This window comes from Carassius auratus, chromosome 8 (assembly GCF_003368295.1).
Source record: "Carassius auratus strain Wakin chromosome 8, ASM336829v1, whole genome shotgun sequence".
Classification (NCBI taxonomy): domain Eukaryota; kingdom Metazoa; phylum Chordata; class Actinopteri; order Cypriniformes; family Cyprinidae; genus Carassius; species Carassius auratus.
This window is the reverse complement of record NC_039250.1, coordinates 24,061,073-24,087,126: the sequence shown is the minus strand read 5'-3', so window position 1 is coordinate 24,087,126 and position 26,054 is coordinate 24,061,073. Positions and strand designations below refer to the sequence as shown.

At 34.8% G+C, this 26,054-nt stretch overlaps 1 protein-coding gene across 1 annotated transcript; it reads right to left on the bottom strand.

Moving 5' to 3' along the window:
- Window positions 1-410: 410 nt before the first annotated feature.
- LOC113107737 (leucine-rich repeat-containing protein 75B-like) lies at window positions 411-25,212 on the bottom strand. Its single transcript, XM_026270430.1, has 5 exons — window positions 24,587-25,212; window positions 17,379-17,507; window positions 14,200-14,312; window positions 3,677-4,022; window positions 411-2,666 (listed from the first exon to the last, which is right to left on the bottom strand). The coding sequence occupies exons 1-5, from the start codon at window positions 24,857-24,859 to the stop codon at window positions 2,433-2,435; spliced, it is 1,095 nt and encodes a 364-aa protein (XP_026126215.1). The 5' UTR covers window positions 24,860-25,212; the 3' UTR covers window positions 411-2,432.
- Between the last annotated feature and the right edge of the window lie 842 nt (window positions 25,213-26,054).

The window sequence follows — 26,054 nt, the reverse complement described above, 5'->3', positions numbered from 1 at the left end:
AAGAGGTGCATTCCCCAAAAGCAACTGTCATTACAAATAGAGTTCAACGGAACTAAAGAACATCGTTAGCTAACAATACTTTTGGGAAACACAGCCCAGATTAGTTCACTATGAACTGTCATTGTATAAGAAAAGAGCTACATCACAGTTCTTCCCAAATGTTCTTTTTTACATGGAAAAGTAACAGCAAATATGGGTTTGGGGGTCTAAATGACAGAATTTTAATTTTTTCAGCTTTTACTTTAACATTTTAAAAGTGTGTGCGTATATTACCTCAGGCTGTCACAGATCCTAGCACCTCCCCCATCATCATAAAAAAACCTTCTCTGTCTCTCTCTTTCATGCACTCCAGCATATCAATCATCAGATGGGCACCTCACCAGCCTCCCACAGGCACTTGCAACCATCAAACACATTCACACCGATTTTCCATCTTAATAAGAAACAAGTTTTATTTTGCCACACCCACGGTATTATTAATAAAAGTTTATTACAGAAGCATTGAACAGTCAGTCTTGAAGCACAGAATCAGAGGACACAGTATATGACACAGACAGAGAAAGCTCATTCAGACTGACACATAAAACAACATGACAATTAAGCTGCCCTCTATCAACAATAACCTGCCACTAAGTGTATTAGCTTGCTTAGCATTGTGGATATTGACATAGTGTTTCTGAGTAACAGATTTACACAGATTACACAGGTTAAACATCCCAGATAAGCAGATCACAGATAACTGTAATGATCTAGACACAGAGCCAAACAACAAATGCAAAGATCGCTGTATTTTATTCATTCATTTTTCACAGGCACCAAATAGTCCGAATTAATTTGATATTAAATTTTGGAAAGTTAAAAAGAGGTAACTCTGCCATTTGGATTTGTTGAGGCCCTGTGAAAATGGACAGTTATTAGCACATGTTGTGGGATACTACATATAATATAATAGTCTGAAGTCAAGACTGAGAAAACATTAAACAAATACACACACAACTGACACATTTAAAAGAATGCAAATATCATAAATAACACTGACATTATTTGATCATCTGACCTTTACTCCCAAACAACTAAACGCTGGTTAGTACAGTAACTATTTGATTGGCTCATTTTTGTTTCAGAAAGACAAAGATGTTCATGTTACAAGACGACATCGCTAACAACAAGTTTTCAGTCACAAACCTGATGAAAATACAGACTAAAGTGCTCAGATAATTGAAGGCCATGGAACAATCATTAGCTCTTTATCTCAAGGTCCATTAATTTTATCATTAATGACCAAAATTTGATTTAAAATAGACGGGGTGTTGCTGCAACTCTGTGTTACAGGCAAGATTATTTTGAGCATGATGTTAAGAACATTTAAGAAAGTTGACAAGACATGATTAATCAATGTGCTTGAGATATTAAAATACACCATACAGAAATGTAGCATAATGACCCGCCATATTTCAATGGTCGATTCCAAAGGGAGCAGCTCTGCAATGACACAGCAAGACATATTTAAGAAGACCAGAACATAAAAAGATGAGCAATCTTCTCAAATACAACTAAAAAGTTTCTTTGTTGAAGTATACCTGTTGTCTTCTAAGATCAAGTATACCTGTTGTCATCATTAGTAGACAACAAAAACCAGATGCTGACAGTTCAACAGCGTTTCCTTTTTCTATCATCATTCACAACTACACGACAAGTGGTGCGTGGGTATTCACAAGTGAACATTTTGGAAAGGGGGGGAAAATGCAAAAGTCTTGACATAGCAGTTTTGCTAGCGACACGTGACGTGGGTCGGCTGTATAGTCTGTTGAGCTGGTTTCATGGCTTTTGTTGGGAGATTAGTAGAGCACACACAGAGTGGTGATAGGTCCGGTCTGCTGTGGCAGAGACGGCCTCGGCAATGCAACACTGACAAATACGACTAAACCTGACCAGACTCCACTAAATTCCTAAGCATACCTTATTTAAAAGCTGGGTACGTAGAGCTTCAAACCCACCGATGGTATGCATCAGCCAGTTGACTGACTCTGGGATTTTTATTGGCATTTTTTCCTGTCCATCACATGTCATTTGTGACCGAAGAGGGGCGTAAGAAAGCATCTTTACAACTCTCTGTGGGCCGCCTCCAATGAACCCCCACCTCGAGTCAAGGAGCGTCATCTGCCAACACAGTAAGTCAGTGGTGAAGCTTTGAGAGAATTTCAATCCAGCGTGTTTCACCTTTTGCTGTGTTCAGGTGGTTAGTTGGCTCTTTAAATGTGATGCTGTTGTTTCATACATAACCACAATGGGAAGGTAATGGAGCTGCAGTGGAGGAGGGAGATGGTAAAAGGTGTTGATTGGGAGAAATGGTACTGTGAGAAGAGATCTCTTGCCTGCGCTCTCCCGTTCTTTCTTTATCCCATTGTCAGATGACAATGATCGTGATTGGCTCACCTCTCACAATGGTGCAGGGTAAAACTACCTGAACTTTTCTGTTCCCCGATGCTCCATGGCTCTAGATCCTCGTCCTCCTGCTCGTATTCATCCTCCTCTTCTTCATAGTGACTGGGTTCCTCAATTGAGCTCTCCATGTGGTAGCAATAGGGCTGACCCTCTGTGTACTCATAGATGGTGGGCAGACTGCCCCTTAGACTACAGCGTCGACGTAGGGCCACCAGAAGAGGCTGAGAACAGAGTAGAAACAGTTAGAAAACTTCTAAGTTGCTATTACCTACAAATAATATCTGAAGAATGTCTATTGTCTGGATGTGGGTGTTACTGGAAATCATGGAGTTGCCTTAAATGTATTTCTGATATTAGATGTACTTGAATGACCCATCTCTTAACATTGAAAGTTGGTTAAAATGTTCTAAAATTATTTGAACAAAGAAAATATTTTGACAACGGTCAAACCAAACGAGAGGTGTATTGTAAAAATATTGGTAACACTTCACGATGTAGTTCAATTTTTTACATCAGTCAATGCATTAGGTATCATGAACTATCAAAAAGCAACAAAATGTATTAATCTAGGTCAATTCTATTGATAATTGTTAATTCATGTTTGTTTATGAATGCATGAGATATATATATATATATATATATATATATATATATATATATATATATATACACACACACACACACACACAAACATACACACACACACAAAATATAGTTATATGCAAAATGAACAGGAACCAATAAAAATTATGTATAAGCATTGTTCATTGTTAGTTCAGGATACCTAAAGCACCAACTAATGATAACAAATTGATGCTTTTCTCCTCAGGGAAAACTAGTCCCATCCAAATAGGACTTTAATTAACTGGTTCACCCTGCCAGTTGAAAATGGTGAGTGAAAACATATATAACAAATATTGATCTTGCATAACCTGATTCATCCAAGTAGAATGCTGCTGGATCAACATCCTTGATGCTCTTGGTACAACATTACAATCAGCCAATAATATTTTATTTTCTGGGTCTCTGACTTACTCAAAAGTAAGGCTATGACTGTTTGTCAGCAACTATTGTTCCAGGAGCATCAGTGATGTCCCACTAGGCTAATCCATGTTGTCCCTCTTATAAAGCAGGCAACATGTGCTTTAGTACAACCGTGTTTTACCCAAAATAAAGCATTTATCTTACAATAAGGGGAACTGTAATTGATTTTAGGATTTTGTTGTTTTACCTGTGGCATGGTGAATATGTCCACGTTGTTGCCCAGGTCAACCCAGGCAAGACAACTGAACTTCTTGGAATCTTTGAGGGCTTCAGTCAGATCTTTAAGGATGCCAAGAGTCAGACGGTTCCCATTGAGAGCCAGTGTTGTGAGTTTGGGCAATGCACCCAGGAAGGGCAGAAGTAGACGTAGGCCCTCATCCCGGAGCTCAGTGAAACTAAGGTCTACGGATATCACAGCGCCCCCACTGGTCTGGAGGTAATATGCCACATGCCGTATGTCGCGAGTTGATAAAGGGATGCCAGAAAGGTCCACAGAGTCACTGCAGAGCTTCTTCTGAAGTGTTGTTTTAAGACTAAGTGGAAGAAAACAAAAGTATTACACACTGAGGAATTCAATGAGAAAACTAAAAATGGATATACAAGCGTTGGTGTGATTTGGAATCTAAATCTGATCATTTATAAGGAAGTATTGTGGCTTTAACAAAATGAATTTCTTCTGGCTAGAAGCAGTTACTTTCCAGTACTTCAAATTACAGGGAAATGATAAGAAGGCTGCAGTGGTGGGGGAAGAGTTTGGGATAGTTTTGCGCTCAAACTCATCCTTCGCCTTTGGATTTAGATTAATTCATAATCAAATGCAAGTAATTTTACTCTCTAGTTAGTGTGATTTAAAGAAGCAGCTTTTTCGGAAGAACACTGCAGATATAAAACAAGAAACAGGAGTAAAAAACTGAGTATTAAGTATGTTAATGACTGTAATCTGAGTTTGCCAACTCGTGAGAAGCACTATGTATGTAAATTTCATCTTTATCAATGCTGATAAATGACTTAGGGTCATACACTCTGTGCAAAACCCAGGTACAAAAAATTCATATTACCTAAATTATACATATTAGTATCCTTTGAAAAGGTACCGTCCCAATTTTTTACATATTTTTCCACTTAGAGTGTATATACAATTTAACTGCACATATCCTCTATAGCTTCAGTAGCTGTCATTGAAAGTTGCATGTGTTGCCAGTTATGACATACTGTAGTCTTTGACTTTGCCAAACCAAACCTTCTGTTTCTTATTTTTGAGTCATTATGATTCATTATGAGTCATAACATTGGTGAGTGTTCAGTATATTTGCAAGGCATAAATAATTTTCAGCCTGAAAAGTCTTCTTAGGTACTCTATGATGCAATGTAAAAATTCATAGTAGTCTCATGAACCAGTAATCAGTGACTTCCTTGCATGAGTTCATGCTTCTGATTTATGCATGAGCATATGGCATGTCTGTGTATGCAAGTCAAATACTGTACATAAGAACATAATGTACCAAAGTGGTACTGGGGAAACTTACAGTCTGTAAGAGGAGATCATTTAAGAGCACTATAAGAGACTGATAAACCTCCTAAAGTTAGATTTTTCTTCTCAAAACATTTCTGAAGCAAGATTCATAGTCAGAGTTCACTATTGTTCTGCCAAATACTGGATCCCTGCCATGGTGAAAGCTACTGTTATGATTTTTGTTTTTTTGTTTGTTTCTTATGATGTTTGCAGGCAGCAAACAGAATCAGTGCCTTTCTGCTCACCCAAAATAAATCTTCTTTACACTCTCAAAACAGTTCCAATGAACAGTTGATAAGACATTCATATTCCGTTCAAAGGCTAACATTCAACTGAACTGTACCTTTTAGATTGGAATATTAGACAAGACAAACCTGCTCATTTGAATGGAAAAGAAATGGCTTATTTTATAATATAATAATAAATAATAATACAAAAAGATAAGAATAAGGTGTAAATCAATATAAAATACCTTCCCAGTCTAATGTGCAAAGATAACCAAGAAAACCATTCCATCCCCTAATTATATAATAATAATAGAATATTAATGAAACAGAAGGCCACCTAAAGTGTACTTAAAGAGCATACGCTTTAACACTGTATTTATTACCAAACTTAAATAAATTTAAGATTAAATTTAACTTAAAAATAAAAGTTTACTTTAAAGTACATTTTAAATGATTTGGCTTTGTAGAAGAGCGATTATTTTTACATGTTCACTAACATACTAAAGCACATAACCTACTTATATTTTAACTATAGTGTTTTTTGATATTACAGTACATTTACTTTACATTTGCCTAACTTTAAATGTACTAAATAGCAACATGCATTTCCATGTAATCGTACATAACATGCATTTAAGTGTCTGAAAACATTACATTCATTTCACCATTAACCAAAAATATTATTTCCATAATAAGTACTCTTTTTAAATTGTTTCTCAGTGTCTCTGTGTTGCCTATGAAGAACTGATCCATTAGCATTACAACCAACAATATGAGTCTGGGGCATGGCTATTTATTTGGATGACCAATGGCAGGCAGGGGGCATGTTCAGGAGCCCTTTTTTAAAACATTATTTTTCCAATTCCATTTGGTGCCATTAATGGTACCAAAATTATACACTTCACCGTTAAAACCAACTAAAATGTTTATGCTTACACAAGATACTTTTATTTTTTATTTTTTTAAATGAAGTGAAAATAAGTAAAGTTGCTCCAGTTCCTCCCCACACCTCTCTGTGCCAGTGTGTGTGCTTCATTTTAACCCGGTTCCATTAACAGGATCAATAAAATGCAAACACAGACAGAAATCCCTCAGCTCCACAGATGTACATGATACTTTCTTCATGATGTGGGTCACATGGTAACAATGAAGAGATTGAAATGGAAATAGGGATACTCCTGTAATATATACTGCCACACAAACCACAGGACAGAGATCAAAAGAATATTCATTTGCTGAGTAAACACACACACACACCCACACTGAGATGCAAATGTATTATAACAATCCTCCCAAAGGCTGATATCTCTTTATGAAATCCCACTGACAGTCTTCCTCTATTTCCCTATGACTGGTAGCAGGTGGCATTGCTCTTCTGTGTTTGGGCCCAAATTCAATTTATTTGCCAAATATAACTCCAGGTCCAAAGCCCCTGGGGATTGTGCTGTATACAAGTGTCCACAGGCTTTATTTTGACATACAGTGGTTCTTTTGAGCTTGCTGTCTTATTTTTGCTAACTCACACGGCAATCTGCTCTGCCTTTAAACAGTGACATTTGAGGGATCTCCGTGATTAAATAGCAATAGGTTGGCCCATGAAAAGACTGCGTGCTGTGATGAAATGCTATAGAAGTTCTTTGAAGATGATTTAGGGATCGATTTAGATAAAAAGTCAGCAGGGAGGTGCTTTTGTGAGGAAATACGATTAGGCTGACCTGCCAAACTTGCTTTAGATTTGAATTATTTAAAAGTAAGGACAAATTGGTTATTAAAAACATTTTTTTTTCTATTCTATTATAAAACTATTTCTTTAAATATTCTTAAAACAGGATCAATTTACTTGAGGGGCACAATTGCATACAATGTTATGTTCTTGTTTTAAAGCATTATATACATGAGATACGCTTACTGAAAAATAAGAAAAATACTGATTGATATGTTTTTGTGTGATGGGCTATTTGATATGTTGTCAAAAGGTGAACTGTGACTTTCAGGTTGCGAAACAAAATGTGCCATCTTTGCCACTGCAGCAGGATGGGTGAAAGAATAATACAAGTAATTTTAATATGTTATTTATCTATTTATTTTTCTTGCGACCAGGTGCCAGTTTAAATTACAGTCACTTCGGGCTCACTTCACGTTCCTTGGCAACCAGCAGCTATGAGTGACATTAATTTTCCTTACTGTCAGCTTTCGTACGATCACAGACACTTAGCATTCTGCATTCAGACGCCGCCAATGTCTGTTCCCTCTGCACCAGTCTTCTAGTCTACAGAAACACATCGAAGCATCAAGAGAAAGACACGATTTTGTCCATGCAGAGCTGAAAGAGTTCCTCCTCAGCCTTCATTTTCTCCCTCCATTCTTCCCTGACGCGTCTGATTCAAGCCTCAGAGTAAAAAATCTTTTCTGCTTTACTGGCATGTTACACAATCAGTAATCAACAGGCTCTTCTCTTCTCACTCATTCCAAATTGCTTAATTTAAGGTATGAAATCGCCCTTTTAGCACCTATGTCAATCTGATTCTGTTCAAAAATGGTTGAAAAGAGGCAAGCAGCATAGCTTAGCGTTTCCTAATAGTGAACAGCTTGTTCATTAAAAAATAAATATGCAAATCTGAAAACAAACACAAAAGTGTTTTCTAGCATTACTGCAAAATCCTCATTTAAATATGAATTTCTCGTTCAGTGATCTGTCTAAAGGAACTAAGGAATAACGGAAGTGTTGTTTTATATGCTAATGAGAGTCAGAAACCTACTATCTGCTTCAAGCTAGCTGATTGCATCTTAAACACAACCACACATAAAATGAACAGGTCTTTGACTTTATGGAAATATGTGTGGAGTCAACTGTTACTTTTGTGCATACAGCTTCATCATCTGTTAGTCTAGAAAATGTTCTGCTTTGGCAGTGAAAAGACCTACAAAGTTGTATGGCAGTCAAGCATGACAAGAAGCTAGCGTTAAGACCCTGAGAATGTTCAGATACTGCATGTTGTTGTCATCACACAAATCGACTCTCTACATTCCCACGAAATTCTATGAAAAAAGATAAATCAAAAATATTTCTGTCAGTGTGAAAAAAAAAGCTTCTTTTCTGGATTCAAAAGAATTGTTTGTGCCAAGATGTTCTATATTAAAAGAAAGAGACAATTTGGCACAACACTATACATAAAACAAACATAACATTTGATTTATTAATGTATTTACATTATTGTACGTTATATTTGTAAGTGAATCAAAATAATACATTACTCTTGTTTTACTCAATTTTCTTTTCTTTTTTAAGAAATACATTTTATTCAGTAATGATTCAATATTCGATCAAAAGTGACAGTAAAGATTTAGAATGTTGCTACATTTCTATAAATCAAAGCACAAACTGCTCATATGAGAATAATTTCTGAAGGATCATGTGACACTGATTACAGAACTAATGGCTTCTGAAAATTAAGTTTTGCCATCACAGGAATAAATTCTAACTTAAATATACTAAAAAAAAAAAACAAACAAACAAAAAAAACCCGGTAATTTTAAATTGTATTAATATTTCACAATATTACTGTTTGTACTCTATTTTTGATCAAATAAATGCATTTTATTTATTACTGTAAGTTTAAGTGCAGGTGATGCATGTGTTGCCAAGTATTGCAATGAAAGCAAAAAAAAAAAAAAAACTTAAATTAGTTCCAATATTTTGCAAATAAGATCGGATAAAGATATCACTAACCCTAAACTTCCCAGTTTATTATCTTTCTAAATGGTCAAGTTAAGTGGAAAAGACAAATCCAAATCTGGCAACATGACTGAGGCTGTGCCCTCACTCAACTCTCTCAAGCCTCGTTCACTCCGCCAGGACACTGTACATTCTTGCAAACTGTCTAAAATTAATTATGCAGATACTCATATAAGACATTTTAAACAACGATCAGACAGAGATGAAAAGGAACATGAACATAGTGTTTTATTTTTCTGACTATGCTAATGGTCTACACATGGGACAAAAAAATTATAAAAGATTTTCCATTGAAAAGCAAACATCATTGTGAGTTTGATTATTTAGCAAAACCTGTACACAAGAAGTAAAGCCGGTTTGCCTGTTCTTCATCCCTGAATTGGCCTGAAAGGGTCTGAGAGGTGGCAGATAATGCAGAGAATATTGAAAGCTTAAAACCAACCAAGCAGAATGAGTGACAGTGAAAAGAAAGGCAAGAGGAAAAGAGTGGTACAAAGACATGTCTCCCACCGCCGTTGGCATGGCAATGGCTGTTTTCTACCTGAGTGGATGCTTTCACACCTTTTATCAGTGTGAGATTCAGACTCACACCCGCCTCCAGGAGCAGATGCTGGTCTGTCTTTCTATGAAGGCCTGCAAATAGCACTAACACATCATGGCCTTAACTGAGCACAGGTATACAACACACAGAAGTAGAAAGACTGACAATTACATGCCATCTGAGAACAGAATCACTACCCGCTGAAATTCAAATCACAAATACGGGTTTGAAATCACATGAGGGTGAGCAAACAATCACAGAATTGTAATTTGTTTGAGTAAACTAATTGTTAATGTCTCTGACATCTCCGATTTACCATTGAGAACTAACCCCTAGTAATCTTTCATGTGTCTCCACTAGAGTTTCAGATAAGATATCAACAGTGTCACAAACTGCTCATATTTGCACAGATATCAGTTCGCAATCCAAAAAGATTTGAAACGGAGACCGAAACGTTGCTTATCAAATTCTTCCAAAATCAGATTATCTAGACCATGCAATCCATAACCATGTATTCAGAAAAATTCCTGTTCCTTTTTGGAAAAATAATCACATTTTAGAAGTTTTATTTTATTTGGCTACAACAAAAGCCTTTCCACATAAAGTGACAACTCATTTTAATATATGAACACACGGATCATCAAGTCGTGATCTCTCTTAATGTTAGTGCCTAATTACCAATCAGTCACATGAATAATATTTATAAGCTAAGTGCATAAGTTTTATGCAATCACTTATTCTATTATGGTGTTCATGCCTTGTTGATTATGGAAACATTCAAGTTTTGTTCTCTTAGAGTGTCAATTATTTGCTAGACTATCTACATTACAAATGTGTAGTGTAAAAAGGAGCAAATCCAAAATAATTGAACAAAAGTGAAAATAACAACACACATTTGTGAATCAGACATAAACCTTGCTCATTAGGAGTGGTTGTCATTGCTGTGCCTTTACTTACACTACCATTTATAAGTTAGGTGTCAGTAAGACATATTTAATTTGGAAAGGATGCATGAAAATGCCAAAAATGACAGTAAACATATTTATAATATTAAAAAAATATTGTTAATGTTAATTTGAGCAGAAAATTGTAATAATTTGATATACAGCTACGGATGTCCCGAGTTCAAATCCCAAATCGATCCACGCTGCTATCTCTCTCCCGCTTTGCTTCCTCTCATCTTGTGATCTGTCCTATTATAATAAAGTTAAAAATGCCAAAAATAAATCTTAAAAAGAAAACTGTAATCATTTCACAATATTGCATTTTAAATCAAATAAAAGCAACCTTTGTGAGCATAAGAGACATAAAAAATCTTACCAATCCCAAACAATTGAACAATAATAATTTAAATACCTATTCATTATCACATTCATGTGCATCAATATCTGTGATCAATTACAATACTCAGTCACTGCAAAAACACATTGCAAATGGAAAATGTTGATGCAAGGGAAGTCAAATTAATTGTGCATCCCTAATAAATGTGAAAGCAAAAATAATACGTTAGGCTGACTGACAGATTGTGTTTGTGTATGTCTGAGCATGCATGTGTGCAGTCTGGATAAATCAGACAGTCACACAGTCATCACAGACAGTCGCTTTATACTGCCAATCAAACACATGCGGGTGTCAGAAAGATGGTCCTATTTCATGTTGATTCTCCACAATGCCTGTTATACACTCTTGATCAAGCCCCAAGAATCTGCACACTAAAGAACCAGCAAAAAATGAAATCTCTCTTCTTCCATCGCCTCTTAGATCTCTCTTACTCCCATTTAGCATTGTCTAACCGTTCTGCTCTCCTATCGAATAATACCCCATGATGTTATATTAATCTTTTTACCCACTCTATAATTACATTATCTTCAGTCGCCATCCATGGAAGTTAAACCCCAATAAAAGTCTGAGGATGTCTGTATAAGAGACGAACAAACTAATGTAGATCCATCAAAAGTGAAAAGACACATATAAATCTGTCAATTCATATATTACCAACCCTCTTTCTCATTTCGTTTTTCATTTCCATGCAAATAGAGCTGCATTACGGTAATATGGCACCTAATAGGACCAGCATGAAATGAAAAATAGCGAATAAGGAGACACACATATGATGTAACCTATAAAATATCTCAAGATATATCCTCTGAAACTCAGTATCAAATAGCAAAGCATGAAGTGCATGTTTTAAGTATTTTAGTGAAAGAAAAGACAAAAATATTGATTCAGAACAAACACTTTTTCTCCATCTCTGAGGTTCTCTTTCTAGTTTTGTCTTGTCCTTTGCTCTAAGGCCATACCTTGTTTCTTCATTTCTTTCTCACACTCTCACACTGTTTGAAGAGCGTGTTCCTTGTGCTGTGTCTGGTTTCTGTAGTGTAGAGCAGCAGGGACCTGCAAACTCTCTGTTTGTCAGATTGACTAATATGAACACAAAGCTCTAGGGAGAATATAACAGATCCTCCTCAACAGGGCTCCTGAACCCGAGCTGCACACACACACACACACACACACACACACACACTGCAGATATGTTTACACAATGCATTACCCACCATTTCCCCACCATAATACCATGTTTTTTTTAAATGTGCACCATGGTATTCTTCAAAGTAGCTTGGAGTGCCATGTAAATAATAATGCACTTGCATTTGTCAATCATGCTTTAGCACCACTAAGGCTGTAAATAACAGAGCCATAGTATTACATTGTGTAAAAAAAAAATATATATATATAATATATATATAATAATCTAATAATATAATCTAATAATGTTTGTACTATTTTTAGACATGTACCACAATAATATTATAAATTATGATACAATATAATAACAGAGTCAGACACCAGTAAATCGGACCCACTTTATATTAAGTGGCCTTAACTACTATGTACTTACATTTTAATTAATAATTTAGTACAATGTACTTATTGTGTACATACATGTTTTTACATTGTACTTATATTCATAAAAAAACTACATGCAATTACATCTGTATTTAATTTCTGTAATTACATTTATAATTACACTGTTGACCCATACTTTACACCTTAACCCACCCTTAAACTTACCCATACCTCCAACCCTCTACCTAACCTTACCCCTATCCCACCTCAATAGCAGCAAAGGTGTTTTGCAATACAATATAAACACGATAAGTACATTGTACTTATTTTTCATGTAAATACATAGTAGTTAAGGCCACCTAATATAAAGTGGGACCAGTAAAGCTTAACCTAAGTGCATTTTTGTCTTGTTTTGAACATGAATCTAACAAATTTAGTTAGGTTTGTATTTAAAACCTACATTGTGCATGACAAGATATATTCTCTGAAAGTCTTAATATCTCATGCTAATTTGCTTCTTAAGTAATTATTATAATATTTTTTTTATATATGTCTACATATGAAATATTTTTGGCAGTGAATCATTTGATAGCATCTCTGAACTATTGGAACTGCTATATTATTTCTCATAAGTGATATGACCTTGTTTCAAAATGACCAGTACAGTAACTCTTGCTTACGTTTAGCAACCCTGCATCATACATGAGAAGTGCAGTGTGAAAATACCCTTCTCTCTGTGTGTCTTTCATCCACTCATTGCTTTATCCTCCCCTGAGAGCCTAAAGGTAATGGATCAGGGCAGCTTGGTTAATTCAGGATGTGGAAAAACTGGATTGAGTAGAAGCAATGGATTCAAGGCGCATGTAATGGCCATGTGGGTGGAACGCATACATACACATATTTATTCACTTTTCAAAAAGCACAAAATATGCCAAATACTGTATATTCTGCAACCATTGACTGATGCTTGTTTAACACCCTGCAAACTGGCTGCCCTGATGAATTTAATTAATCAAGTGAAGTGAACTGGTTTAAATTTGATAAATAAGGTTCAGGTCAACCTTGTGGAGTATAATACACCCAAGTCAACAATGGCATTATGGCTCTCTCTTCAGACAGCACTTCCCACATCCAGCAGCAGTGCTGGTAAAAAGACTCTACCAATCAATAGCAGAGATGAAGCAGGGTGAGATTAATGGCCTGGCGGTGACAGGCCAAACAAGCTCTAATTTGTTACACTCATCTGTAATCACACTGTCTGAAACTGCTAGCAGATTTCTGCTCAGTAAATCATGGAACAGATCAGCAGTTTATGCAGATTTCAGAAGATTTTCAAGGTCTCAAAAAGGAGGAATGGCAAAAATATGTGTTTTTATCTAAATCTAAAATAATTTGTCTTAAAAATTCTTGAAATAAAGATCAAATAAAAATCAATATATATATAAATTAACTGAAAATTAGAAATGCATTAGAAATGCTTCATAGGCAACTAAGTGAAATAAAATAAAATAAAATGCTATATAATAAAATAAAATGTCAACATGAAATGTCAAAAGCTCAAATGATAACTTTAAATAAAAGTTCATCCAAAATATTAATAAATGCTATTCTAGTATAGCCTACGAATAAAATTATAAGACTATAATATGATAGTGATAAAGATCAGTTTACTATAATATGTTATAGATTACATAGTATATACTATATATACACAAATAGAAGCTGAAGTAAACACTATATATAGTTCAGAATGTGAGATGTTACTGTGAGGGATGGAATGAAATTTTACTCCATATCAGCACTTTCTGATGTTTTGATGGCATATAGGACAGGGAAGATTTCTCACCAGGCCTGGGCCTTTCTCCGGGACATACTTTTTCTAAGCCACTTGGAGTGAGGGGTCAGGTGGTAGATGAGCTGTCTGCAGATTTTATCAGATGACTTCAGCGTGTCTGAGTCCTGAAAAAACAACATGAATAAAAATATACAATATAAAATGAAAAAAGAGCCCTTTGATCAAATTTGACAAGACAAATGTGGAGCCTGGGGCATGAAGTTCTCATATTCTGCGAGTAAACAAAATAAAGCACTATAAGGAGCAGATCAGGGCAGTTTTTCTCATTAGAGTCTTTATTTTTCTTTTTTAAAGTTTGATGAGATTTTTAGATCTAAATTTAGATTTGGACAAAAAGTACATCAGAAAAATAATCTTCTCTGAGACTGAAAGCAGTAATCTTCGCTGATATATAATCCAGATGGGTTTTGTGTCTCTCTCTCTTTTTTTTTGCCTTGTGGATTTACAAAGATGATCATCTGAAGCTTTCAATCATTAAACACTTTCAATGTGTACCAGACAAATCAGATGAATTCCTCAGATACAGATCAGTGAAAGACAAGAAAAAAAAATCAAGATAATTAATTAAAATCATCTTTAAATGAATGAGCTTTTCTGAGTAGGTCGATCCGTCTCTGTCGGTGCTGCCTTGTACAAATATTCTCGATAAAGTGTGTAAGACAGCTGTCAGAAGGCATGCCATTGGAAGAGGGACACTTTTATGCCTTTAAATTAAATTTCAAAACTCATCGATTTTCATTTCAGTAAAAGTGAGTTTTTATTGACATCTTTACAATGTCATTTGGACACTTGCTAAAGTTAGCCTGCTTTAAACGGAGCTGTACAGTTGCTGTAGTTAACTCTACCCATGATCACACAGGATCTGGGGCATAGTCACATACAGACAACACAATTTGTTAGCCCCAGTTTTAACTGGATTAGAGTGGATTGATGTGGATTTAGATGTCACAGACCAACCTGACTCTCTAAACCAAAATTTCACTGCAGTGTTGCCTTCTATTAATAACTTGCACCCTGCTTCGATGGAAATCTCTGGACCTCCCACTGGCAAGTGAGGTGACAGTTTCACATTTAGAGATGCAAAACTGACGATACACTGCAGACTGTAGGAGGTGGAATAAATCATGTCATCAAATATTTATGCTGGAACAGGTGTGAAGTAAAACCAATGCCATTTAATACACCAATGCCCTTAGATTTTCTGCTTTGTAACATGAATTGCAAAAAAGCTGATGGGGCAAATTCAATTCACAGCTGCAAAACTGTAGACTGTAGTATTTAGACTGTGTATTAAAAAGTACTTCACATGAAGTCATTGTCATTTGTTCTCAGCGTGAACGTGGGTTCTTTCCATGCAAATGAGGCTTATAATGGAATATACAATATTCACAAAAGTGTTTATGGCTACTCTTTTGGAATTTTACATCAAATGTTTGTGAATTTTCTACTGAAACATATTTTAAATTGATGATCATATCATGGAGATTTGTGGTAAATTGTATGTACTTTTCGAGTTGCACAAATCGTATGAATTTGTACGAATGACCTACACCTAACCCTGCCCCTAAACCTACCTGTCACTGGGGTCTAGACAAATCATACAAAATTTTAATCGAATTTGTACGAATCAGCCACTTCGTAAAATACGTACGAATTGGTCATTATAATAGGTAATCTCAATTAGTAACTTAGTATCTCATAATTTTGACTTTTTATTGCAATACTTGTTATTTCGAACTTAGATTCTCATATTCTTTATCTCATAATTTTGTATTAGTATCCCATCATTTTGACTTTATTTTATGACTTTTGAATGCAATACTTTTGATTTCGAATTTAGATTCTCATATTTTTTATCTCATAATTTTGTCTTAGTATCTCATAATTGCATCTTTTTCTATAATAATCACTTTATCCCATGATAGTTTTTCATAATTCAAACTTTTCATATCATAATTTTAATGTCATACATCTTATAACTTCTTCTTGATGTCATATTTGTAACTTTTTATGCCATAATTTCTACTTTTGTCATAATTATGAATTTTATCTCATAATTTCAACTTCTTATGTCATAATTATGTAAACTGTAAAGTTTTTATCTCATACTAATGATTTTTTTTTTTTCATATGTGACAGATGGAATTTCATATTGAATTCTGTGCAGTGGCATCATACAGTTGTGTCCAGCATGAATTTGTGTCCGTTTCTATATTATTACCTAATTTGCATAATGCCTTTAGTGGACTGGGTATCAGTGGGCACAATTCCCACCTGAATGTCTGCCCTGCTCAGAGCCTTTTTTGGCAGCCATCTCTGATATAATCAAATTCAGCCTCTGTCACTTGCAAAGCAGGTCAGACTGAAGTGTGCAGTTTCCTAGTGACAGTTTGCTTACAGTCCTGAAGTCTATACTGAGTGTCACACTGAGCTGAATCTTTAGATGAGAATGTATATCTCCTTTACGAACCACCTCTTCATGACTCTGACAGAGGCACAGCAAGATCTCCATCTAATTTAATGCATCTTCTCTTTTATTCAGCAGCAGCCTCAGAGTTCAGCAACTGCATTAATCATTATGAGAAAAAGAAAAATCTGCATTCTATTATAGACTATCATTAATAGAAAAGTATGATAAGCAAGCAGAGTTTTCATAAAACTGCTAGTTTCTATTGTGCCCTACAGCTAGTATGGCTTACAAATCAAGGCTTCAGCAGGAAAAGGAAATTGGTCTCAATGGAATGGCCTGAGGTGCTGATTCAAAGATCGTGGATAGCTGTTGGGCTACTTAAGGCCCACTAATCTTCAATCATATCGTACTTTCAGCATATCAGCGAATTAAGACACAGTGACTCAGATAACACTCTGAATATTTTTCAAATTATTTATTCATTTAAGGAATGGTTGTGATGCAAGTTGTTAAAATAATAACAATGTCACCCAAAAACAATAGTTTGAGTTTATATCCAGACTTGAGTTTAAAAGTTAATTGAAGAGATTAACTAAACTTCTTGATGCATACAGGGTTTGAAATAAATACATGAAGAAACACAAATTAGACATCTTAGGACAGCTAATCACTATACGCAAACACATTTATTTTCATTTACTTTAATTAGCAATCAATAAAGTGAAGAAATTACATGCTGAAGTGAAGCTGAATGACTCACCTTCTTTGGGCACTGCATGTCTTTAGCCAGGCTCAGCAGGAGCTCATGAGATATGGGGTCCACCAGGTTCAGAAAGGATGCGTTCTTATAGAGGATATCATTGAGTGACGTACCCTCTAATCCCAGGTCCTGAAAAAGATAAAGATAAAAGAAAGAGAGCACATATTATCAGTCCCTCCCTCAAGCTGCCTTTTCTGGCAATTTCACAATGTACTGAATGGCTCTGAATGCTTATTTTTATCCTTTTTCATGTTGGTAATGCCAGGGATTTATGCTGAAATCTATAGGTAGTTAGGTACACAAGTTACGCTCCTGACTGCTGTCTGTGGGGCCACATTTACTAATCATTTCACACAATTTCCATATTTATGTGTGCAACAGTTGCTGACTCCAAAATCAAAATACACACAAAAAAAAAAACTTATATATATATATATATATATATAGGCTGGTAGTATGTAAGTTTTGCATGTTCGGTTGCTCTTTAGAATTCGCTGGGCCAATGCTCGCACATTGTTTGGGGAGAAAAAAATTATATAAATGATGTATCAGTATTTCTGCCTGAAAACGTCCATATGCAGAGTTTGCACAAATAAAGTACAGTATGTGCATATACTTATCTGGAAGAAAACATGGATATTGCCAAACATCTCTGGTCTCTTTTTAAAATGATTATAGACCCCAATGCTTAAATTTTATATATTTTTTTAACAAACTAGCTATCAGATACATGTATGATTTGTGATATTACTGACTTGAGACAACACTGTCCATGCTGCCCAAGCTAAGACCCACCATTATGACTTAAACGGTCCTGACTATTTTATTCTTTCTTAAAACTTAAAACTTTGATAATCAAAATAGCATATTTAAATGTTTTCCCCCCCATGGAAATGAATTCCTTGTCTTAAAATGTCTTGAATATAATTCCGAACCCTTACCTTACGCTAGTTTACAAGGTTCTATGAATATTCAAATTAGTCCCCGCCTCCACTCAATCACACCTGCTCTACTTTCACTCTACTACTTTCACTTTAACTGAAGCGGTAAACACCACACAATGGCAAGTGGCAAACCTGAATAAATGAAAGGAGAGTGAATCCGTCAGTGAAATTATTTAAATTCTGAATGAATTATAGCCTAGAAATTGCACAAAGTGCGCTCACCTTATTATGACTAAAAAGCTGTCACACATCTTAGTACATTGCAATTTCGCAAAGTTCTATTATGTTCAATGAACCATAACACTGCACAATGAATCTCTTATTTACATTGTGTCTACACTTTGTTTGTTATAATGAGAGGATTTGTGAGCGTGTTGAACTCGGCGCTAAACAAAATTCCAGCATCTGAGCAGTGAGTAGATTCTTCTGATTAATTTAAACACCTCTGATTGGCCATTGCATTAATGAAATCAACAGATATGTCTGCGATTAGCTACAATGCTCAATGCTGCAAAAACCATAGTGAATAGAAAACTCTGACCAATGAATGAAAAGCCTAAAATCTTTGAACATTTATTCTGCATCTAAATTTGGATTTGACAGCTGTCCCAAAAAGTCAACTGGCCCTTTGGGAAAGTCCCAGCGTTGAGAACATAATTTTCATGTATTATGCAACTTTGATTTACATAGATAAGAATAACTCTAGGATGGCAAGATTGGGGGGGTTCACTGAGACAGAGTGAGAGCCGCAGACTTTCAATAACACAGAAAGGATTATGAAACTGCCTCCATTGGGTTATTAATATTCAAAGACCAGATGCTTTTATCTATGGTGACTTGCATATTCTGATTGGAACAGATCTTTGCACTCAGTGCAGTTGGAGTGTGCATGCTTAAATGTGTTTAGCTGCAGGGAAGGAGACGCCCACACCTACCCACCTCCCTGTCCCCTACTCTTCTCCATCCATCCAGCACCAAACACCTTCTCTTTTTTTCCACATTATCGTGTGCTGAATCTCAATTCCATAGAAAAAAAAGAGCACAGGGGTCACTTCAACCTGCTTAGACCAGCATGAATTTCCAGAAGGAATATTGGATAGCTTTGATTTGAAGGTTGAGCTTGTATTGTTTCTTTCAACCCATGATCATTAGAAAAAATGATGCTTGTGGCGACATTTGAGCAAAATTATATCACTTTCAAAGTAAAATGTCCAGTGAAAAGCGCATTTAGTTTTATCTGAAATGGATAAATGTGAATCTTGTAAAATGTTATTATTGTTGATTGTTGTACATAATGAGTTAATGAGTTAAAATGGTTGGTGTTTTACTGCCTCAAATGTTTATTTTATGTAACTGTAGTGTATTTTATCTATAGGTAAGGTTTTTGCAGGTAGATGCAAATTTTTCCAATGAGCCTATATTGATTTCTTTGTTACTAGCAGCTATGCATTGTCTGCAAAAATGAATAAAGTCTGTTTATAGGGTTAAACTTCCTGTCCAAGAAACGTAAATGTCAATATTGTTCTATGAGATCCAGACAGCGAATGAGCAGAATATAAAAAATGCATGTAACAAGATGTGTAGGGCCAGTTATGCGCACATTCACGTCTCAGATGGTGGGCAAGATGGATGTATTTTTGTTTTAGTGAGGATGTCTAATCATTTTTGGATCTTATGTCTCTTTACTCTTAAAAAAACATTTAATCTTGGTATGAACAACACACACCAACACAAACAAAGAAATTATAGTGAAAGTCAACTCAAATTGACATGAGAGGGCTGGGAGACAGTAAGTAGGACATGATGATGAAAAAGCTTTTAGGATTTCAAAAGAATTCCTGTAACTGTGACTTCCAAGAATCCTAATAATATCGTCTCTATGACAAGCTTTTTGAGAAAGAGACTTGAGTAAAAGACCAAGCACCGGCTGACAGCTGCCTCAAGTTATATCATGTGAGATCTGGGGCTGTCAGCTTGTTTTTTAGATGCAGTCCAGCTAGCTGGTATCTCTAGATCCTTTATGCCAAAATAATTTTTCATCAATGTGATATCACTATACTATAGCTGCAGTACTGTAACCAACCCACATCTCTGTAAGTCAAGGAAAACCGGGCAAGATGCCTCCCTTACATTATATGAATATAAATACATGGATTTTTTTTTTTTTTAATAAATACTGTATGTGTGTGTATTTATATATACATAATAAATATACACAGTATACACACATATATTATGTAAACAAAAACTTTTCTTTTGGATGTGATTAATTGTTTGACCGCACTATAGCTTATTATTATACTTAAAAAAAAATTATATATATATATATATATATATATATATATATACACACACACACATATATATATATATATATATATATATATATATATATATATATATATATATATATATATATATATATATATATATATATATATATATATAATACATTTATGCGATAGATGTATTTATTTTTCTGTAAAAATCAGACAGCAGATGGTTTCCTACAGGGGGGTTCTTGCTTGGTAGGAGGTCCTCATACCCAAGTTTGTGCTGTAACAAGTATATTAGCAAATGTTTATTTCCCCTAATAATAAACTAGATGCTAAATTCATATGTTGCAGTTTATCATCATTTTTACAGTGGATTGTTTTGACACTGATCTGCGTATCCCATGTTCTCTTATCAGTTGCTTACATGTCCACTCTTATTGTGTAAGGTCCTGTTAGTGGCTCTGAAACATGAGAGTCATTTTTAATTCTCTGTTTTGTGATAATGGGAGAATAAAGACCTTAATAAAGACTGTGGTTGCACACAGAGGACCACACCACGGGTCTACGGTGACATGCTTGTCGTAGCATAGGTATCCGGGACTATCTTTCTGTGTTGATTAAAACACTCTCTGCTCTGGGATGTCAAATTCTCAAATGTAATTAACAGCACATCCTGAGAGAGGGAGGCAATGAAAGGGAATTATAAAAGACTGAATTTAAAAAAGACAACAAAGGGATGACAACAGGCAAACTGTGGGGGGAAATGACATAAAAGACTGAAAACATGAGAAGAGAGCTCAGAGTGTGAATATTAAATACACACAAGTGACTAATAGATATAAGACCTGCTGGTGCAGGCCTGTGCTACTCCTGCTCTTGATTTGTGTGGCCTGTTGTACATATTCTAACCTTCTGTGAGGCTATACTTTTGCTGCTGGAATATTTCATGCATAAACAAATAAATTTAACAGCGAATATACATAGGAAACCTTGTAATTTAAATATAAATTATAAAGAAAATGACAGGAAATTCACAGTAAAATGATGTTCTCAGCTTCACAGGATTGTAACCTGATTTCAGACCACTATATTGTATAACTTGCATAAATTTATATGTTTTATTTAGGTCTTCACAGACAATTTGTCACAATAATCGAAATTAATAATGACCAAAAAGAGTTGTAGGCTGAATCCTTTGCTTATTCCTATGCTTTTTATATGTTTATCTAACGAGTGACACTTTTCTCACTGGATTTGATTCATACAAGATAAACAGAAATAATAATATCGTAATAAAAGTGGTAAAATACAAGATGTGCTTTGGTCTCTCCATAATCTGTTTTGCCTTATAAAAGTAAGAAGAAACTTTTTTTTTTATTATTAAATATTAAAAAATGTGATGCATCACATAACTTGTAGGATCTCTTTTTACCATTTTTGCTGTACAGTTTTATTTTTATTGTTAAATTTAACATAGATTTCCACAAAAAGAAAATATACTTTCAAACATTTTTACATTATTTTACAGTAAAATAAATACATATATTATTATTATTATTATTATTATTATTATTATTATTATTATTATTATTATTATTTTACATTGCATGTACATGAAAATATGTTTGGCCCTTAACCTATAGTATATAAAAAGTTTTTTGTTTAAAAATTTATTGAAATTTCTTTGAAAAGCCAGCAAGCAACAGATCCATTTATAATTCTTGGCAGATGCTTTCTAATCAAAACAACAGATGAAAATCGAATCAACAGTAGCCAATTCATATGAGCAAGGCAACAGAATTAGAAATTAGGGAATGGGCAGCTTCAAAGACGAGAACATTGGGAGTGTGTGTGTGTGTGTGGGGGGGGGTGGTATAAAGTTGTATGGATGAATATTTAGGTTTGGGAATAAAGGAAGAACTAAGAATCCCTTTTAAACTCCATTTTGCTGAGGCGTAGCTGCATCTCCTTGTCATTTTGCCGCAGTAACCATATGGTATCAAGAAGAGATTGTAAGGAGAACAGGAGTTCATGAACTCTGACAAGTTCTGCCCTCACTTCAACGCTTTTAACACAGCAGGAGAAAAATGTCAGCCTTCTTTTTGGCTCCAGGCAAAATAATAAAAATAAAAAAGACTTCACATTTTGGATTTTTCTTTAATGTGACACACTTTTTCAATGTTAAAGTACCTTTTCTTGACCCAGTTTACAGTATATATATATATATTAAATTGTTTATATATATATATATATATATATATATATATATATATATATATATATATATATATATATATATACTTTTGACTTATTCTTACACATGCACATGACACACTTATGCGAGTGACCTCATGATCTCCTGCACTCCTCTGTCATCGGTCAGCTCTCTCTGCTGCTCTGTACTGTGTTGATTTTGAGTATATGGGTCACTCTGACAGAACAAATGTCCTATAGAAGAATTCAGGAATTACTATTAGTGTTTGTGTAGAGTCTCGACAACAAAAAACAGCAGCAGCTAATCCAGTGAAAGGATTTCTTACACAAGGTGAGTCACTGCAGCACTACAGAGCGAGCCGCACAGCGGGCGTCTCAAGTGGAAATGCCAAGCTACATTTCACCTACTGGATACTATACGAGGGTCAGTGACTCTCATCCCACGTGAAGGATGTCTGACGTGATGAAAATGGGAAATCTAGTTTAAAACACGTCGTCCCCTTGGAATTATAAGGTTCTATCTGACATTTTGGTCAAAATTGAGTTATTCACATATTCTTATTCTGTGACAATTTATTTACATTATGTGATGTTTTATTTTAAGTTGTGTACATTTTGGGATTTTTTATTGAAAAAACAAAAAGGTTCTATCTACAGAAGTCTATGGAACACAAAAATTTAAAGCTCAATATCTCAAAACTCAGAACGCAGATAGAACCTTATAATTCCAAGGGGACGATGTGCCATTTTCTCAGAACTATTCTTGTTGGTTTCATATATGTTTGGGAAACACTTGTCAAGACAAAACTGGCTAAAGTGTAACCATCGAGGATGTATTTCATTACACATTATTATTTTTAATTTCCTTATTTTATTTAATATGAAATATATATTTTTACAAATGTCGTGATTTTTGAGTAACAAAAGGTATTCATAAAAAGCAGGGCTACTATACTATATACTAAAGTAAAACTAAAACCATTTAAAAAATCTAGTCACCAGAATAAAAAAAAAAAAAGTTTACTTTTTTTTCAGCTACTTGAAAGTTTGATTTGATATGCTAATGAAAAAAACTAAAACTGGAATGAAATTAATTAAAACTTGACAGAGTTATGACAATCTCAACAGGTCCTTTTTGTTTGATTGTTTTCTTGTCACATGACAAAATGGCTTCCTGCATGTTGATTACTCATTTTGTTTAGGGTAAACAGATATTAATAATATTTTTTAAAAGTGCTTATCTTACCTATATCATATTATAATAGTACCTTTAATATTTTAATTAATGTGAACAATATAATAAAATGGTAAAACATAAAAAAAATCTAATCATGTAGATTATTTATTTAATTATTTTACCTTAAGACAGTTACAACTCTTTCCACACTTTAATATTGTCCCCCGGAATAAAAGAAAAAATTATATATATATATATATATATATATATATATATATATATATATATATATATATATATATATATATATATATATATATATTGTTTTATTATTATTATTATTATTATTATGAAATTGTAAACCTGTTGACAATATTACAATAGTATTCAAGCTTTCTTAATGAATTACACTTTTTGTCTTTGTGTGTTCTACTAAAGCATCTGTGCAATATTTGTGTCAGTCATTGCAACACATGCTATACCAATAAAACAGAGAGAGACAAAGAGAGAGAGAGAGAGAGACTCGTGCATGTTTTACAGCTGTCTCTGTCAGATGCACATGTTTATGAAGCACTGCAGGGCATTCATTTCCCTCACCTTCCTCAACAGTTTGAGCACGTCCGTCGCCTCTTCTCTCTTCCTCTCCCGAAGGAGCTTCTGAATCTCTCGGATCCAGGCGACTCGTCTGACATACGGGCTGTGGTTGGCTTTCCTCAGCATCCCCGGCAGTTTATCCGACCTGAGCATCAGGGATGTAAACAAGAAGTCTCCGCTCCGATCGCTCTCTCCAGTACTGTCGAGATGTTTCCGTCGCCTCCTTGAAAAATTCTCGTTGTCGAGACTGTTTTGGCGGCTGAGCCTGGAGCCCATGATCTCAATTACGTTGAAATCACAAATGTTACAATAATTACTACCCTTTTAGGGCATAACCATGGTAGCCTGGACGATAACGCCCAAAGGTTTCCACATCGGTCCGAACTTGGGTAGCACGTACTCGCTCTGCTTACAGTCAGTGTCCTCTGTGAAATCCGCTAGACGACACGAGTACTAGTTTTAGTTGCAGAAATGTCAGTGTTTTGTTCTTTATCCCAGCTCTCGCACCCTCGTATTTGTGTTTGTTGTCAGTAGGACACGTCCGCTTGATGCTGTTGTTGGTATTCAGTGGATGCTGGAGATGTTCTCCACAGCACCACGCGTGGATCATTACCGAGTACTGTCCTGCCATTGGCTATCGGTGTTTCGTGTGTGTGCCCCACATGCCAAGAAAGAAAAATGTGGGGTGAAGTCAAAACATCATTTTAATCGATTTTTAAGTAAGTTTATTAAACTGATGGTCAATCAATTTCATAAATAGATGCGTATGTATGAGGTAAATGTATGTATGTATGTAGATGCGTATGTATGAGGTAAAAAAAAATCTCTATACCAATGCTAGACAACACCAATTGTCAAAAACTGTAAAATCCAGCAATGCCCAGCAATCTCCTGTAGATTTTCAGAAGAGCTCTAATATTTGACCTCAAACATTTTTAATTAAAGTAATATATATATATATATATATGTATGTATTGTTGTTACAAATCAATGGGCTAATGAAGTAGAATACATTGAAAAATCTAAATTGTGCATTTTATCTCCATTCTCTAAGACAATCATATTTATTTATTTATCTTTTTCAAAACTGACTGGGTGGATTTCGCAGTTAATTTCCGCATGTGGAGTGTGTTTTTACTTTCTGTCAGTTCGACTAATAAAGCACACTTAATATATACATATAGTTTATTATACTTTTTTTCCCATTTGCTATTTGTTTATGGGTGTTGGGGCTGTTTTGTAGTTCGCCATTTGCTGTGTAGTAATGTGAGAAATTAAGCTTTTCAAAACTCTGAATGAATTGCTTTGCAGAATGATTCAATGAATGTGAAGCTGGTGGCACCTGTTTGTCATAACAGTTTAAATTCAGTAAAAAAAAATTAACATAAACATAAGATTTTTATTATGTTATTGTAATATTTAGAAATCAAGGTTCAAATTAGTTTGACGTGACAAAGCCTTGTTTGCTGCA

What these genes read in the sequence shown, in the direction of transcription:
- LOC113107737 (XM_026270430.1), bottom strand. Translation starts at nt 24,859, where the DNA reads ATGGGCTCCAGGCTCAGCCGCCAAAACAGTCTCGACAACGAGAATTTT. An exon ending in TGCTCAAACTGTTGAGGAAG is followed by an intron (nt 17,508 to 24,586) that starts GTGAGGGAAATG and finishes TATCTTTTTCAG; the next exon opens with GACCTGGGATTAGAGGGTAC. An exon ending in ACATATTCACCATGCCACAG is followed by an intron (nt 2,667 to 3,676) that starts GTAAAACAACAA and finishes CTCTGTTCTCAG; the next exon opens with CCTCTTCTGGTGGCCCTACG.